General features: G+C 35.2%; 2 protein-coding genes across 2 annotated transcripts in view; one reads left to right on the top strand and one right to left on the bottom strand.

Annotated features, from left to right (window-relative positions):
* Positions 1-4,281, bottom strand: part of LOC145242237 (uncharacterized) — a 37,398-nt gene extending 33,117 nt beyond the window's left edge. The window contains exon 1 of the mRNA XM_080105240.1: positions 3,747-4,281. The gene's annotated coding sequence lies outside the window, so the exon portion shown is untranslated. The remainder of the gene's footprint in view (positions 1-3,746) is intronic.
* LOC145242238 (uncharacterized) lies at positions 3,450-11,328 on the top strand. Its single transcript, XM_080105241.1, has 2 exons — positions 3,450-3,687; positions 6,871-11,328. Exon 2 carries the CDS (start codon positions 6,906-6,908, stop codon positions 7,614-7,616), a length of 711 nt encoding a protein of 236 aa, XP_079961367.1. The 5' UTR covers positions 3,450-3,687; positions 6,871-6,905; the 3' UTR covers positions 7,617-11,328.
* Positions 11,329-12,435: the final 1,107 nt, after the last annotated feature.

The following is a 12,435-nucleotide window of genomic DNA, read 5'->3' on the forward strand; positions in this document are numbered from 1 at the left end:
TTATCTTTCGTCATTTTGCCTTTTTCATATTCCTACCTCTCCAGCACTCAACAACCTCAGTCGAACATAGTGTCACATTGATAGCTTCTCTTAATTTCCTGAAAAGTCAAGCATAATAGGCTCCTGTAATCGTGGTACCTTTTGCCAGGAAATCTCCCATCCCTACTCCGTCCTGGTTCCAGAAGACTGTGAGCATAATCTTGCTAGCAGAAGGCTATTCCCTTGCCTTCTTTAGAGGTGATGAGTCTAAGTGATTGACTGGGCTTGGATTTCTGGATCATAATGATAGACCCAGGTTTCATTCTATGTAATCAATCTCTTGAAAAACTTTGACTCATCTCCTTGGCACATCTTCAAACTCATCCTTGACCACTCGGCGGATTTTTGCTTCTGGAAAGGCACCAACAACCTGACATTTCATTCATGTGTCAATCATGAATGATAACTTCCAAAAATATTAATGTTGACCTCTAGGGCTATTTGGTAAATAGTCACAGGTCGATCTTCCAAAATGGCATCCTAAACATTACTGATGAATATCATATCAATGGCAGAAGGGGGGGGGGACAAGCAGGTCTGGGAGCTGTTTTCACAGATTTATAGCCATATTTGAATTCACAATTCAAGCCTTTTACAAGGTCATATAATGGGGCATTATTATCACGCATGTGTTTCATTTTATCAAAAAATCTCCTTGCTGTGTGTCCTTTCAAATACAAAAACCAGATCACTGCAAGACAATCAACAGGCTCCATGTCAAACCGGACTCAATTGAAATATCTGTAAATCTATGGGTTTTGCTGTATGTTAAAACATGCAATAAAAATTTTATACAAAAATAACAAGACCGACAACAAACATTTGAATAGTTTTTATGCACAATAAAGTTTAGTTTGAATTTGAGCGTTAAAAAGGTCCGGTTTTATACTTGGAAGGAGACAGAAAGGAAGAAATTGACAGAGGAATGTTTTTAAGAGTACTTATTCCTTTTGCGAGGGGAAGTATTTTTTCTTCAGTTTTTGGCGGTTTTGTATAGTAATCCTTAGCAAAGAAGGAAAGGAGTCGGGGTGAGGGAGGAGGGGGGTAAATACGATTTTGTGTAGTTATGCTGTCACAGTGGAAAGGTGTTGATATTCACCTTTCATTCATACTAATCCTTTATTTTATGAAGCTCGATGTAACTACAGAGCATATACAAATAAATGACAAAAAGTGTATATTCCAAATTCCATCTTACTGTTTATTTCTTTCAGCATGTTAAAATGTTCAATTCTTGACAACACCTGTTTCATAGCACAGAATCATTCATATAATTCTTATGTCATTTTTTTAAATATTTTCTGCCCTGACTCACCAGAAGAATAGAAACTCATCAACTTTAAAAAAAAATAAAATAAAAGGAACTGACAGACGAAAGGCTATTAGTTAAAGTCTTTAACTCCGAAAGCAGATCTTTTCCTCGCTTGACGCTGTGTCTGTCTCTTGTTTTTTTGTTTTTTTTTTTTTGGTCCGTCGTCTTTCTTTTTCTCAGGTTCTCAAAACCTCGGCTATTTATCCTCCCAACCGACTCCTGCAATATGCTGGCTTTATGCTTCCCATTTGTCGAATTCTATTATTTTTTCTCTTTTTCTCAGCAGAAAGGTGTGTGGAGTCGATATGCAGAAACACTTATGTACACTTTGTATGTAACAGCCAATGAGTCAACATCCGGTTGGGAGTTTTATTATTTTGTTCCTAGATCTCCACAAATTAGTTCAGAGCTGTAATTTGCCACATAACCTACAAATCATCGCAACGCAAAATTTCAGTTAGATCAGAAAACTGGAAGTGGACTAGAGGACTTATTAAACGCCTCTCATTTTATATATATATATATATATATATATATATATATGTGTGTGTGTGTGTGTGTGTGTGTGTGTGTGTGTGTGTGTGTGTGTGTGTGTGTGTGTGATGGTTGTATTGATTGGTTTCTTAGATGTAAATCCAATGAAACTCACATGATTATCAAAGAGTGTTCAATGCAGAACATATATGACGTATATAAAAGCAAAAGACAACCATAAAAACCTTCAGATCAAAGCAAAAGCTTAGGCCCATGAATAACCACCAAATTAAAAGAATACCAACACCTCTCTACCGCGACAGCTTAACCACACAAAATCTTACTCCCCCCCTCCTTCACCACACCTCCCTACAAAAAAAAAACCTTACTGCTCACATTCACAATGTATACACCCCACTTTCTTCCAGAACGCTAACCACACCCAAATATCTTATAAAACTAATGTAATTTTGACTCCCGTTTCAATATCGATTCATTTTTTAGTCTGATGAGGTGTTATCCTTGAATTGGAATTCCACTGAAACATGCATGCACATATGTAACGAATAATGTTCGTATAATAAACAGACTAATATATATATATACATATATATATATATATATATATATATATATATATATATATATATATATATATATATATATATAATAGAGAGAGAGAGAGAGAGAGAGAGAGAGAGAGAGAGAGAGTTATAGGCAATTTAGTATTACGCAGTCATAGGAAAAAAGTCATTGTGTTTTCGTCTCCAACAATTAAAAAAACAAACAAACAAACAAACAAAACAAAGCAGCATTCCGAAAGATTCCATTTTGTGAAAATCACGATTATTTTACCACACTTACATATTACAGACGTGTTTTTCTTCAGATTACATGCTTTGTGCTGAATAGATTTGAACTTGAAAATATTCCTCATTAAATATTCTGAAAACAACAACAACAACAACAACAACAACAATGTAAAAACGTATCATCACTTCACATTTTGCTTGCCCCTTCGAAGTCATCATTTATCCCCTTTTTTAATATCCATTAATTTTATCAAAGAGTCGAAAAATCTGACGATATCTTATATATTTCTTTTTGGTGCTTTTTGAAGGAGAGAGAGAGAGAGAGAGAGAGAGAGAGAGAGAGAGAGAGAGAGAGAGAGAGAGGCGACAGATCGATTTTTTTTAAAATGTCATTTTAAGCAAAAATTATGTTACTTACTTAAGTTGTCGTGTAGAAAATAGTAATATATCCCAAAATTACGAAACTTCATCTAGTAGAAAGTTATTTATTGATAAAGGTAATTTTTATAGAAAATTGGGTAAAATTGCATTTTTCGTAGGTTTTAAATTATACCGTGAAGAGTGCAGAAACATGCGACGTAACTCAGAGAACATATTTTAAATTACATCGTAATGGCGTCCAACAATTGTGTATTTTGTAGCCAAAAGCGATAGACATTTTTTCTACTAGAAACACAATAGCAGCTGATCTAATCGATGAATTTTCGTAATTTTTGGATATATTACTATTTTCGACATGATAATTAAGTAAGTAATACTGTTTTTGTTTAGAATGACATATTTAAAAAAATCGATTTGCCGCTTTCTTTTTTCACAGGGAACAAAATTTTGATTATCACCGTTCTGGTATTTTCAACAAATTACCCAAATATTTTTTATTGTTCAATTATTCTCGATGTTCTTGGGTAAAGTTTTGAATTACTTTCTTCGTGAAGAAGGAACAACTATTGCCATGTTTGCTTATTTGAAGTTATTTTCAAGTTTAAATATTTTCTCGCAAATGATATTACGGAAATAAAAACGCAACAAAAACACAACAAACGAAACAGAGTAAGTAAATTCGTCAATCATTATTTCTTTTTTAAAAATATTTTTAATATATAACTTACCGGCATGAACTATTTACGTTTATATTGAAGCGGTTAGCTCCAAATGGCTGTCAAGTTTAGCAAGTGGTTTTATGCGACTTTTAAACCGGTGAGAGTGCAAAATAATACACTGCATTAATTCGCCCTATTTGTTTTTTTTGCAGATTTTTTAAATTTTAAGGTGCTTGTTAAAATAGAGTCGACAGATTGATTTTTAAAATATGCTATTTAAAGCTAAAACATTATTGCCTACTTAATTTTCATGCCGAAAATAGTAATATATCCAAAAATTAGGAAAAATCATCGAATCGAAATTTATTTTTAATTAAAAAGCAATTTTTACGAAAAATTGGTATAATCGCATTTTTCTTAGACGTTATAAAGTACACAGTAGGAGGCTAAAAGCAGGGGACATAACTCGGAAAAGAATATTTTAGATAACTTTTGTCATGACGTCAACATTTGTTGTCTATATGAATAGACTTTTTTTATTATTAAAAACACAATTACAGTTGTTTTACTCAAGGAATTTTCGTAATGTTTGGATATATTACTATTTTCGACATGATAAATAAGTACATAATATTGTTTTTGCTTAAAATGATATATTTAAAAAATCGATTTGTCGACTGTAACTTAACAGGCGCTAATTTCAAATTTTGCAATTTTTGTGGCTTTCATCAAGTTCCGTTCATCTTTGTTGACATTTTTCTGATCTGATTTGGTACATATAAATGCCCTGGAAAAGTTCTACTTTTAAAACTTTATTTTGCAAATATTGATTGCATAAAGACAAAAGATGCCCTCCCTCACTCCCGATGAATTGTTCCAGTGTGTGTGTGTGTTCTTTTTCGCAGGCCGTACATTAGTTCATAAATATCTCTCGTTATTTATGTGTTTTTATCAAGAACCTCTCGTGCCCCTAAAGAAGCCAGGCCAGATTTTGACCTACATGTATGTGTTATCTCTGAAAGAAGAACAGGAAAAGCTTGAGAAAGTTGTGTGTTTGGGGTTTTATAGTACGCTCGAATTTCCAGCACTGAATATATTTTTACTTCTCTGATTGTCTGAAAGAAACTTATGATTGGATATTTTGTCCAATCGAGAGTTGATATGTAATAACAGCACTGTCGCTGCCACATCTAACAATTTTTTTCTTCATTCAGTTCAGAATGCCCTTTTTTAAAACTGACCATGCGTCCCTTTCTAGTTTTTGTAGATGACAAATAGATCATCTTTGACCGTGGATGCAATTAAAAACAAGGCCTTACACCAAGATTAAACATATTTTCTTGAATAAAATTTTAAAAGGAATCCAATTAGTTTACATTAAGCCTAAGCAGGGGGTAACTGAGCTGGATTTATAAATTTGATTTTAATAAATTAAGAGACTGGACAAAATAATAAAAAACCGATTTGAAATGGGACAGGGAAGAGGGAAGTCAAATTTATTCCTCGAGATGCTGAAACTATAGATTGGTATAAGTGTATTGTAGCAGTCCCCGTAACATACTATTTTCTCTGGTAGATTAAGTCCTCCTTTGCTGACTGATGTGGCCACACACTGACCAGTCAGCTAGCAGGGCACATTAATCCTATATGTCCCTTAAGGGAGTATTTACTCCTGTCAGGAACTAGCCAGCAGAGGAGCTCAGACCAGCAAGGAAGACAAACCTCTCTCCTCTCACTCTCTGTCCACTGAATCCCCCCAGGCTTTATAGCCTCATAGGAGATGTCCTTTTCTCTTCCCTGCAACCTCTATCTCACAGAAGAGATGTTGCGAGTTTGTCTCTTCTTTATCGTTATTTTCATGGCAAGTGCTCGACTGAGCTCCAATCTATGGTCCCCCTTTGTCAAACTTTCACAAGAAACACTCATCTAGCTGAAAACACTATCAATAATTCCCCCTACTCTTAATCTGCACCTAAAGCTAAACGTAGATTCCATGAACAAAGTTTCTTTCTTAGCTGTGGAACTGTGTTCCGTTTTCCGGCTTTCCAGCTGACTACAATCTGATTGTCTTCAAGTCCAATGTAAACAAGTTCTTGATGAGCCGTTCCACTTAAGTTTACAAATTTTACTGAATTGCGATTACTAACGATTACTATATTGTCCAATTGACTACTGTACACTCTTAACCGTTATCCTCGAGTGGTCTCTCGGCCTTGATAAGTGATGATGTCTATGTAAAAAAAAAAATCAAGAAATTTAGATGCAAATTTGAATGTTCCATTATAGTTCTCTTTTATTTCTTAAACGTTGCGTAAAGAAATGAAGAATAGTTTTTTTCCTCTCACTTATTGACCTGTTAATTATGTCGGCAACTTCCAGCATTTTCCATAAACAACCAAGACGATTCCTGACAATAGCACAGCCCTTATACTGCATACGTACCATTTTCTGTAAGGAATCGAACTCACAGCCTCTGTGTAAAATTAATTCTGAATATATCTTTAACGTTCCATCACTATTTGCAACATTACCCAACATGTTGTATGCAGTCTATGTTGCAAAGGAGACAAAGAATAGAAAAGAACTTCAACTCACTTTTTTGTTGTGCAACATTTATTTCAGCATTCTCTCGTTATCACTGTGACGTCCCTCATGTGATTGTTTTCTCAAACCGAAACGTTGTGAAAATGACACAACATCGTCATCTCCCCTGGTGGGGATATACAAGGGACTATAGACTGCTTTTGAATTTGATATTCTCATGAAACTTCCTCCTTTGGAGGAAACCAGTTCAATTTGCCTGGAGCGAATGCTGCTTTATTTTAACCATACATTGAATTTGAAACTGACCAATGGACACATACTCCCTCCTCTTTTCCCCCTTTTCCGACCTCTCTTTTCCCTATTTTCCTATATTGCCTCTTTGTATTCTTTTGACTGCATGTGATTCTTTTCTCAAATGTTATCCATGCCTCTAATGTGATCTCGTACATTATTCCCGTCTCCAACATGACCTCCTTTTTAAAGTCTTTATTTTTCCCTACCGGTGATATCATTTTGCATGCATTTGCATATGTGCGTCCAACTATGTTATATGCTTGCAGCACTTAAGGATCCCCTTTCTTACTCTTTGTAAACGTTTTGTTTTTTCTTTGATAAAAAAAAAATGATTTTCTAATCTAATGTTTTTCAGGTTGTTGACATCCAGAATATATACCTGTCGTAAATATGGATCCTCCATCTTTAGACAAGAAATTTAGATGCAAAATCTGTGAAAAACTGTTATCCGACGAATCATTGTTTATTAAACACATGAAAAACCACGAGAATAAACGGTGTCATGTTTGTGATATATGCGAGAAGGCTTTCCCGACGAATGCCGCCTTGGACATACATCTGAGAACACACACCGGAATAACGCCATTCCGCTGTCCGTTGTGCGAAAAATCCTTTTCGCAAAAGGGCAACTTAAAAGTCCATATGAGAACACACACAGGAGAGACACCGTTTTTATGTGAACTGTGCGGAAAGTCGTTTACCATAAAAGGTCACCTAAAAAACCATATCAGGACTCACACTGGAGAAACACCATACCGTTGCAAAGTGTGTGGCAAAGCTTTTTCCGAGAGTAATACGTTACGACGACACATGAGAACCCACACGGGAGAGACGCCGTTTTCTTGTAAAACGTGCAGCAAAGCTTTTTCGCATAAAGGCACGCTGACGAGCCACATGCGCATCCACACGGGCCGAACTCCGGTTCCGTGCGAGATTTGTGGCAAAGATTTCTCGACAAAATACAACTTGAAAAATCATATGCGAATTCACACAGAAGAGATGCCTTTCTCGTGTCAAATATGCGGCAAAACTTTTTCAAGACAAGATTATGTCAAAGCTCACACTAAAACCCATGCAAGGGAGATGCATATCCGAGCCTAAATAAGTCTTACAAGTGCCAATGCCAATAAGAAGGAGGAAGTTTTATGGGAACATTAAATTCACCAGCAGTCCCCAGTCGCATGTATAGGGTGCAGCAAAAATATCTCCCAAATTTTGACAAGGGATCTTCTATGTCACACTCATGCAGTTTCTGAGCAATCATTAATTTGTATGGATGGAACTGCATATCAATGTGATTTTTTTTGGTTGTTTTTTTTTTTACACAGGCATCACCACATTATCAAGGCCAAGAGGTCACTCAAGGATAAGGGTTAAAGAGTATACAATAAAAATTGGAAAATATAGTAATCATTAGCAATTAAAATTCGGCAAATTTGTTAACTCATATGGAACGGCTCATCAAGAACTTATTTACGTTAGACTTGAAGACAACCATATTGTACTCAGCCGGAAAGCAGGAAAACAGAAGACAATTCCACAGGTGTGCAGTTCTAAGAAAGAAGCTTTGTTCACGGAATCTACATTTAGGTTTAGGCACAGATAAAGAGCGGGGGGAATTATTGATAGTGTTTTCAGCTAGACGAGTGTTTCTTGTGAAAGTTTGGCGAGGGGGGACCATAGACTGAAGCTCAGTCGAACACTTTCCATGAAAATAATGATACATCAGAGACAAGCTTGCAACATCTCTTCTGTGAGATAGAGGTTGCAGGGAAGAGAAAAGGACATCTCCTACGAGGCTACAAAGTCTATTTTGAACTCTATCAAGGCAGGAGAAGTTCTTTCTAGCAGCTCCTGCCCAGATGTGGCAACAGTATTCGATCCTTGGACGTACCTGGCTCTTATATAGATAGAGAATTGCATCAGCAGTGAGATATCTACTGGATCGATAGAAAGATCCCACCATTTTTCCAGCGGCCCTGGCGACAAATTTGATGTATGTGTTCCATTTAAGATCAGGAGTAATTGTCAAGCCCAGAAGCTTGTCAAAACTTGAGGCCTCCTGATGACGTGTAGAATTATTCTGACTTTTCGATCAGATAATCACAAGGCTGAAGCATGTTTGCTAGCTGAATGTATAGGAAACTGAGTAACAGGAAGTCGTACAGCTCAAATACTGTCGAGCATTTGAGACTTTCCAGGTGGCTTTCTTTTAAGTGCTGAACCTGTCTCTGAAATTTGCAACTCATAGCTTTTTTTTTTTTTTTTTTTTTTTTTTTTTACATAGCTGCATTGATTTTCTATCTGGAACAGCATCATGCCATCCTTGTAATGAACTCGGAAAGCTCTCTGCAGTTATAGATTCAGCATTCTTCAAAGACATTTCTACAGTTATAGCACGATGGGCACCAGTCCAAACCATATTGCTTGATGAGTGTACCTGAAGATAAAAATGGCAGATTATTAGCTAAATGAAAACATCATTGGCACTTGCATAAGTTCATTAGAAACATATAGTTGAAAGTTTAAAATCTGGGAGGTATTTCTGCTGTGCTCTGTATATCCCGGTAAGAGGAAATGATGACGTGAGTTTTTTGCAGTTCTTGCAGAGAGGTGTCGATAGCCTTCTGCATACAGCGCCTGGTATTCCCAAATGATCACCTACCTGCTTCTGACCAGGCTCACCGTTGTTTAACTTTGGTGATCTAACAAGAACCAGTGTGTCAACGTGATTATGCTTACAAGTACATTTTAAGATTGTGGCAGAGGATGTTTAAATCCCCTTCTAACAGTATAGCTGAACGTTATGTTATTTTATTTGTTTTATTCGGATTCTCATCTTGGGTGTTATATTCACAACGTTTCAGTTGATATTACCTTCTTCAGATGTATCTTGTCGAACTCGGGAATTGGCACAGAAGTTTGTTTAATCACCGAAGATAGCATGCTCTTGTTCCATCAGTTATGACTGGTAGATCATGTCAAAGCTTACATTAGAACACATACAAGATGAGTGGTCTCAGCAATGACAACAAGTGCCGGTTCTGCCATACAGAAGTAGAGTGTGTGACCCACCTGACATCCAGCTGTAAGATAGCTGCTATACAATGCAACATAATGGAGTTTGTAAATATCTTCGCTGGACCATCTGTAAAAAGTTGAATATCAAATGCAGCAACAAGTTCTGGGAACATGTTTACCAGAAATAACAGTTGGAAATAAGGCATACACCATCCACTATAACTATGCAATTCTTACAGCTACGTACCTAGAAAATGGAGCTATTAAACCTAACATAGTAATATGGAACAAGGAGAAAGAAGCAACCTTAGTGGAAGTTAGTGCCCCCAGTTCTGCTGAATTACACAGAGTTGAAAGGGAAAAGAGAATGAAATACCAATGTCCTTTGTACGGCTTTAAAAGAAATTGGAATCTTGGGAAGATCTCTTTCATTCCAGTAATTATAGGATTATAGGATGTTAACTGGATTTATGAAAAAGTCCATAAACTACCTGAGAAATATACTCGGTGAACCAAGTGCAAGAGATTCAAACAATTGCACTTAAAGAGACAGTTAAAACCTTAAAAAGATCTCTCGGTTGGAATGTATGAGATAGTGGGTGAATGTTTGACATCTGGTAGGATGCCCCATCCCCAGTTTGAACAAAATGATAAGAAAATTTTTTTAAATAGAAATCAATATTCAAACCTATATAATACTTGTAGGTACATTTTATGATTCTGGAAGAGGACGTTTACATTTTCTTCTAACTGTACAGTCAGACATTGTGCTATTTTATTCAGTACTTATGTAGAATAAGGATCATGATATCATTGGAATTTTACAGACAGTTTATATGGTTTGAAGTAATCTTGGCTACAGTATTCGCGTGATAATCTAATAAGTCACTTTACTGAATGAGTGTTCATGGTTGGAGATGGTATATCCTTAGCTTACCTTTCAACATTTAAAAATCATGCAAGAGAGACCATTTCAGTGGCTGAAGAATGCTTACGAGTACATTTTAAGATTTAGGACATTAAAACGTTCTTCTAACTGTACATTCAAACGTTATTCCATTTTATTTGTTTGATTTTTTACTCTGATATAATGCTGTTACTGATCCTGTAACACATCAGTGGCATAGGGGCACTGTATGGTGAATGAACAGTGGACCAGCAGGCTCCACTTGATGTGGTTGTGGTCAAGTGCCTAGCTAACATCGAAGCTTTCCCCTGTTCAATCAAGGCAGTCCACTTCATCTTCTATCTGCACCATCTTCTTTTTCTCTGGATTGTTCCTGCAGGATGCTCTTTGCCAGTCCTTCTGAGCATGTTATGTGTCCATACCATCTGAGTTTCCTCTTTTTAACCATGATCAGTAGGTTTTCATATTGACACACTTGTTGAGTGCCCTTTCTTAATTGTTGGTGACATCGTCCTTGTATAAGACGTCAAGGAATCTACTGAGGAATCTCATTTCTATTGCTTGGATCCTCTTTGTAAGTCTGCATATTCAAGCCTGAATAATGCTTACAAATACCTTTTAAGATTTTGGAAGAGGACGTTTAAATCCTCTTCTAATTGTACAACTGAACTATTATATTTGGTGCTTATGCAGAATAACGACTGTGATATCATTAAAATTTTCCAAGCAGATTGCATAAAGCACCAAAAGTTGCCAAATAAAAATTTCATGTTTTTTTTGGGTTTTTTTTTTTATGCAAATGCTGGCTAATTTTTTCAATAAAACAATATTTATAATAAAAAATATATTACGAAGATAATTCAATAAAAAATTAATTGAAAAATAAAAACTATGTTTTTTTACTTGTTATGTTTGTGACAATATCCATAATATATTTTGGGGAAAAAAAATCCCCTTTCCAAATGATGGACGTGACAGATCGATTCAAAACATGCTAGATGATGGAGCGGAAAATGTTTTTTTTTTTTATTGTAACAAATAAAATACAATGAATTGGACAATTTAAGAAAAAAACACTCATTGTAAGGTAAGTTTATGTGTAAATATTTATTTTTTGAATAACAATTGATAGCAAACAAAATTTTTTTATTTTTTATTTTTTTTTTTATAATATTTTTGTTCAAATCAAGATAAATATTTAGTTTTTTCTTTAATAATAAACGAATGATAGCAATGAAATATTTTCTTGAAATAATGTTGGCTGCTGCAATTTCACCATTTTGGCATCTTTCAGTGTTTTATGTAAACTACCTGAAAATTGCCAACGAGATAACATGGTCCTTATTCTGCATAAGTATCTTTTATTCATTTGATTTTTTTTTCATATTAAATTGAAATTTTTGTAGCAAGTATAAATTTAGTACTCATTTCTGCCGCCTCTGAAAAGAACAGATTTAGCATAACACTTTGATTGAGCCTCATTATCGTCTATTAAAAAACAAACTATTGCTCACAAAACATTTAACATTAATTTTTTATAACATATAGATACATATTACATTTATAACTAAAAAGTTATATACATTACTTATTTTTCAAAACATCGGTGAGAGTCGAGGGTATAAGAAAGAAATGATATAAAAATTGTACGATGTATGCGTGATGTAAGTCTAAAAGACAGTTCTGGTGACCTTAAAGAAATATCAAATATATAGGGAGGTATCTGCAGAACAGGAGACTTTGGTGGTTTGGCCACATTAAAAGAATAAATGAAAATTTTTAGGTAAATACATGTAGAACAATTGAGAAAGCAGAGTAAAAGATAGGTTTGCTTTTTGTTTAATGGAAATCGATCCAGACAAAGCATGAAGCCACTTAATGTGAGGAGCTTATAAGAATGAAAGATTATTATTGCAAATACAAGAGATGCCTATTGATTGAAAAGGTCAAGTAGGTAGAAGAAAAACAGTGGGTAGAGAAAGAGTTCCACAA

This window comes from Euprymna scolopes, chromosome 21 (assembly GCF_053919585.1).
Source record: "Euprymna scolopes isolate OS-2025 chromosome 21, ASM5391958v1, whole genome shotgun sequence".
Lineage (NCBI taxonomy): Eukaryota > Metazoa > Mollusca > Cephalopoda > Sepiida > Sepiolidae > Euprymna > Euprymna scolopes.